Source organism: Pundamilia nyererei, unplaced genomic scaffold (assembly GCF_000239375.1).
Source record: "Pundamilia nyererei isolate P.nyererei 1_Seehausen unplaced genomic scaffold, PunNye1.0 scaffold00186, whole genome shotgun sequence".
In the NCBI taxonomy this organism is placed as follows: domain Eukaryota; kingdom Metazoa; phylum Chordata; class Actinopteri; order Cichliformes; family Cichlidae; genus Pundamilia; species Pundamilia nyererei.
Genome location: NW_005187587.1, coordinates 256,398 through 262,583, shown reverse-complemented (window position 1 = coordinate 262,583; position 6,186 = coordinate 256,398). Strand labels below are relative to the sequence as shown.

Sequence of the window (6,186 nt, the reverse complement as noted above, 5' to 3'; positions counted from 1 at the left end):
GCTGCGTTACTGCGTTACTAAAACAGTGATTTTTTTTGCAAGAATGTCTCATGACAGTGACGTAAGCGAGTGACAACAGCTGTGTGCAGATCAACAATGGATCACATATCGATTGTGGGAGAGAGTATGAGCGTGCAGTGTTTAAAGCGTGGAAGTACTGACCTTACTTTGAGTTTGATTCCATAAAAAGTGACAAAAACATTAGCGTCTGTTGTGCGTAGGAAGAAAACTTCTTTTTACAGCGAAAAAAACCCCTAAACTTCCAAGCAAGCACCGAGTAGCTACGACGTAATGGGAAACTCACAGAGAAACTCGCGGATTCTTCAACTGACCGCGGCACACCTGCACCAGGGTAAACCTCCGCCTACCGCAGTCCTGCTTTACAGGTGAAAGAGCATTAGGTTCGCTAGTCTTGGACTTTATTTATTTTCTGCTGTGTTTTACTTGCATCTATTTGAAAGAGTGAGTGTAAACACAAAATTTTTTTTATTTTATGTGCTGGAATGTGCAGAAAATAGGTTTAAATGTTAAACTAATTTATTCAAGTCAGAGAATGTTGCATTTAATAAAATTTTTGCTTGATGCATAAAGTTAAAAGATTAAAACTAATAAAACAAGTTAAAAAAAGAGACTTTTCCATTTGATTACATTTTGTATGATGGATTATGTAGAAAAAGTAGAATTGGGCTGAAAGATCTATCGCTTTATCACCTCTTCAGGTTGTAAATCGTGTTTTTAAAAAGTAACTAAGTAATTAATTACTTTTGAAAATAAGTAATCAGTAAAATAACGGGATTACTTTTTTGGGGAAGTAATAAGTAATTAGTTACTGATTACTTTTTTCAAGTAACTTGACCAACACTGACCTGAAATCAACTAGACTGAAATGAATGTTTGAATTCTTTTTGTGCCACTGACACCACAAACACTTGCCTGGTTGCAGGGAATGGAATTACGTGCCCTGCTTTGAGTTCCAGTCTACAAAATTTGTGTTTTTAGTCAGCTAGCACTAATTAGTAGGTACTCGTGTCCATCTAAATTATATGTCCTACCTTAGCTAGGGCAGGCAACAATAACATAATTCAAGTCTGAGAGGGAGCGACCCGCCTCCAGCTACTCTGGGCTCTGTTTTCTGGTTTAAAAAACAAAAGAAAAAGCATCCGACACAAGATTTCTCCAACCACAGGGCTTTTCACCGGTTATACATTGGTAGTTTCCAGTAGTCGTGTATACATTGTAGCAGTTTACTGTCACCAGGGGGCGGTGTCCATAACAATCGGTCTGTTGGTCCTTTAGCTTAGTGTCTACTGAGAATAGGGCTGAAGTAATAATAGACAAAGACCTTCTTAATAGTGAAGTGAAACCAAGTGTTAAAAATGGTTTAAACGGTTGTTCTCTGCAGGTGCTTCCTTTGCTTTTCGTGCTGCTCTTTTGATGTTTTACGTTTTAATGAAGGGGGAAAAACCCTTCATGCTGAATTCTGACGTCACTCGCTTTCGTATTCCAGCCCACATTTCTATCAATCAGCTTTCAACCTATGCTTAATGTGAGCACCTAAGAACATCTGTGTAGGTTGTATACCCAGAACTTTTCACTCTGTTCAGTCCAATACCGATGCAAACCGCTTTGCAGTTTTTAAATTCTGCTTGACGTCAAAAGTGAACATTAATTCACGCGTGTGTCCTGTGACCTTCTGGTAGGAGAGGATTTATGCCAGGGATTTCTAGATTTCTGCCTATGGCACCTGAGATTTTCATTTCAGGTGGATGACATAATCTTTTTCTGTTGAGCTGAAAGAAAAAAAAATGTTGGAATATTTGATCTACCAGCTGGATTTTATTAGCAATACAGCCCCTTAAAATCATCCAACAAGTCCTACAAGAAATACTCAGGTCCAAGAGTGTGCATTGAGTTCAATAATAACATGAATAACATAAGATTTACACTTTCATACACGTATAAACATATCAGCAATCAAATTCATCTCCTTGCTTCGAATTTGTTCTTACGCTCGTATCAAAGGCAGACAGAGGGCCTAACGTTTAAACACTGAACACTTTGTATGTTCTCTGCACACTTTCATACACTTTCTAAACTACATATGCATAAATTATTCTTTTTGTTTTTGCATCACAGGTTTACATATACATGGCTATTAAATTAGTGAGCTGGATTTAAGGCAGCGATCACCAACTCTACTCGGTCTACCTACAGTAAATTCACTTTAAATACCCCACCAACGTAAAAACGACGAACTGGAGCAAAGAAAATCCTACGAGCCCGGCTACACGAGACGTTCTCAGAAGAATGCGGGTTAGCACCACTGATGATGCGAAATGGAAAGAAAGAGGAAACCAAACGTGATGGTGGATGAGAAAAAGCCGACTTTATAAAGCAAGTGGATGTTGGCCATTTTACAGCTCACATACAAAAACAAAAAAGGCTTACAAAAACACGACACGCTCACACTCGCACACAGTGAACTCACGCCGGCTGAAATGGTGAATGACAGAGAGTGACGTGAAGGACAGTGAATGATAAAATATTTTAAGGTGCTTTTACATCGTTTTGTTGTCAGTGTCCATTCTTTGTGAAGAAAACAAAACAGAGATCAGTTACTGAGAACGACACGCTAAGATGGAAATTGCCAATCATTTCACAACAGTACAAACATGAGTAATGACACACTACCCACTCACTCTGACAACAGCTATAAAAGATCCAACAGCAGTTCTGTGATTTCCAAAGGTTTTCAAAATTCCCGTCCTGTATCTGACTTAAATAAATTCATCATAAAACAACAGTAAGTTCTTTTTAGCCCATTAACCATTGTGTTTTTGTTTTTCTGTAATCACTCAGAACCTGGACTTTGAATAATGATGACCATAAAATAACAATCATTCAAATGTAAGTTAGGTACTGTTAAAATATGCTTAAAAAAAATCCCAAAAAAACAATGTGGTGCTCCGTTCTTTCTAAAAATCATCGTATAACACAGTGAGACCAGCCTTCGTCTTCTAATAAATATAATACCTAAAAAAGGTCAGTAACCTTTCTGCATACACTTTCAACACACTCCTCTCCCCCGAAGCCAGGCGCAGTCAAAATGACCTCTGCTGTGTAAAATCTGAAGTGAGGTTAAAAAAAGAAACCAAAGAGATTGTTTGTGATCAAGTTCAGTAAAAGTGCTTCAATTCTAACGTGAAAATAACTGAACAGCAACAACGTGTTTACTAATCTGGAGCTAAGTCTGTGATAGTGTTTTTCTTCACGTCTGCAGTATTTAAACTTATTGTTCATTTTATTAAATAATATCCCCCAAAGTAAAACAAAAAAACATTTGCTGAACCATCCTTTTACCTGGCATGATGATGCAACACGTTGGCTCCTAATTTGCCAAAACACATCTGGCCTCTGACACAATACTGCTTTCCTTTAACACTCTCTGCACTAAATCTTTGTGGAGACATCTGTAGATAAACACTGAAGTTAACTATAAGTGATTTAAATTTTGAGTTACTGGAGAAAAAAAAGGTATTCTTGGTGATCTTAATGTCCTTAAACAACTGAAAAAGAAAGGAAAGCATCACTGCAGATATACTTCCGTTATTGTCAAAAGTCAAAGGTCACTGGGTGCAGCACAAATCTTCGGTTCTCCATAATAGAAAAATAAGGGTAAAAAGATAACTTTAAAAAATGCGTTATTACTTTATAGAAGTCTTCCATTAAAGATGGCTAGTTAGAGCTAAGTATTTTGTCTGTGTGAAGCTGACAAGCCACACACATACACGCAAACACAAACGTGTGCTGCAGGTCTTTGTTGATGTCCTGCGGGTGCTGTGCTGAGGAGGGCGATGAACGGGTCATAGAAAGGGGCGGGGTCAGCGGGAGTTTGGAATCATTATAGCTGCTTCACGTAGTTTCCTGGGAAGGTTCCAAACAACTTGCTCCTTCGAGAGGTCCCTTCACAAACACAGAACAATGAAAGGAAACTGTCAGGGCTGAAACACGACTATGGCACAAATGTCAGCTGTAGTCTAGAAATCTGCCAACTGTGGAGATTCAGAACTACACCAACATTTAAGCAGGTTTCATTTTTGAAAAACAAAGAAATGACACTTAATCTGTGCTCAGCTGTGAGGGATATGGTTGTTTTGTCTTCTCCCACAGTCACTGCTGAAGCCACACTGACATCTAGTGGTGTGTCTAGTTTTTCTACATTTTTATGCTTTAGTTTTCCTCTATTTTTTAGAAGGTTTTAGGTCGTGTTTGTCTTTACACCCTGACTTTAGACATTAAATTAAGGAGGGGGTCCAAAGTTGGTGTTCTCAAATCACATTAATTTCATGGTCCCTTCGGTCCATTGTAACTGACTAAACCTTTAACTCATACATTAGTAATGGTTAAAAAGCTAGAAACCAGCACAAACACAACAGGAAAAAATAACAAACAAAAGCACAAAATGCACTGTATAAAGTGTAAAAGTTCCTTGAGGTAAATTCTGTGATTTTTGTGAGTATCTATAAAAAACTTTTGATATATACAGTGGTGGACAGAGTTATCAAATTCCTAATTTAACTGAAAGTAGTTCAGCACTTTATTGGAGTCATTATCAAGTTAAACATTGACTGTATTTATTTTCTGCATTCTTCCTGCTTATTCAGTCAGTACGCTCATTTCTGCTTCATTTATTATGACAATTATCGACGTCTTGCTGGTACTTCCTTAATTCTTTGTGCCACAGATTGAACAAAGTGCTGTGGAAACATTCCTCAGAGATTCCAATCCACATTGGCACAATGACATCAACAACCTGCATGCTGCAGCAGAAATCATTTTTTCAATCTTCTGATGTCCAATTTTTCTGAGCCCATGTAAATGGTAGCATCGGTTTCCTGTTTTTAGTTCACAGGAGTGGGTCCCTGTATGGTCTTCTGCTGCTCTTTGTATTCAGAGATGCTCTTCTGCATAACTTGATTATAATGAGTGGTTATTTTAGTTACTGCTGACCTCCTATTAGTTGGAAACAGTCTGGCCATTTTCTATTTTTCAGGCTGTTCTGCAGAGATGGTTATTTGGGAAAATCCTGTAAATTTTCATCAGGTCCTCCTGATCATTACTACATGCCTAAATTCATTGAGATGCTGCCATGTGACTGGATGATTAGATTTTATACATTTATAGAAGAGGCAGGCAAGTGTAACAATATAATTCTACTACTTTATACACTTATATAGTGATAAACTCACTTTTAGTTCATCATGTGTTTGGCTCAATGCGTTTTATATTTCTATCTCTATTACTTTTGTTGGCTGATGTCTGTTCATCTTACCAACAAACCAGCCATCATCGCACTTCTCCATCACATCAACGACGTCTCCCTCCCGCAGCTCCAGCTCATCCTCATTGCGAGGCATGTAGTTGTACAGCGCCTGGTACCTGGGTTGGAAAAGATTTGATTTTTATTCTTTGGCAAGTATTTCTTCACTGTTAAGCAGAGATGGGCAGTAACGCATTACAAGTAACGCGTTACTGTAATCTGATTACTTTTTTTTTCAAGTAACGAGTAAAGTAAGGGATTACTATTGCAAAAACGGTAATTAGATTACAGTTACTTTCCCGTAGGAATGCTGCGTTACTAAACCCATGATTTTTTGCAAGAATGTCTCACGACAGTGACGTAAGCGAGTGCGCCGTTAGTGACAACAGCTGTGTGCAGATCAACAATGGATCGTATATCGATTGTGGGAGAGAGTATGAGCGTGCAGCGTTTAAAGCATGGAAGTACTGACCTTACTTTGAGTTTGATTCCATAAAAAGTGACAAAAACATTAGCGTCGTAAAGTAAAACTTCTTTTTACAGCGAAAAAAACCCCTCAACTTCCAAGCAAGCACCGAGTAGCTATGACGTAATGGGAAACTCACAGAGAAACTCGCGGATTCTTCAACTGACCGCGGCACACCTGCACTAGAGCTGGGCGATAGAACGATAACGATATGTATCGCGATATAACTTTTACTCGATAGAGAAATTAAGCTATCGCGATAGACCTCGCCGCTCTTGTCCTCTTAAAAAAAAATAAAAATAAAAAAAAATCAGCCAATCCAAATTAAGTAGCGCAGAGCCGAACCAATCACAGCCGCAGCGTCACGTCGCGTGACTTGTTAGTACAGCACAAGTGCCAA

General features: G+C 38.4%; 1 protein-coding gene across 4 annotated transcripts in view; it reads right to left on the bottom strand.

Annotated features, from left to right (window-relative positions):
* Positions 1 to 1,816: 1,816 nt before the first annotated feature.
* The window catches only part of sorbs2a (sorbin and SH3 domain containing 2a), a 69,703-nt gene continuing 65,333 nt past the window's right edge, over positions 1,817 to 6,186 (bottom strand). For all 4 annotated transcript variants that reach the window (XM_005746955.2, XM_005746956.2, XM_005746957.2 and 1 more), the window contains 2 exons: positions 5,333 to 5,439; positions 1,817 to 3,963 (listed from right to left, as the gene is read on the bottom strand). In XM_005746955.2, coding sequence (XP_005747012.1) covers positions 3,902 to 3,963; positions 5,333 to 5,439 — 169 coding nt within the window. In that variant the 3' untranslated portion in view covers positions 1,817 to 3,901. The remainder of the gene's footprint in view (positions 3,964 to 5,332; positions 5,440 to 6,186) is intronic.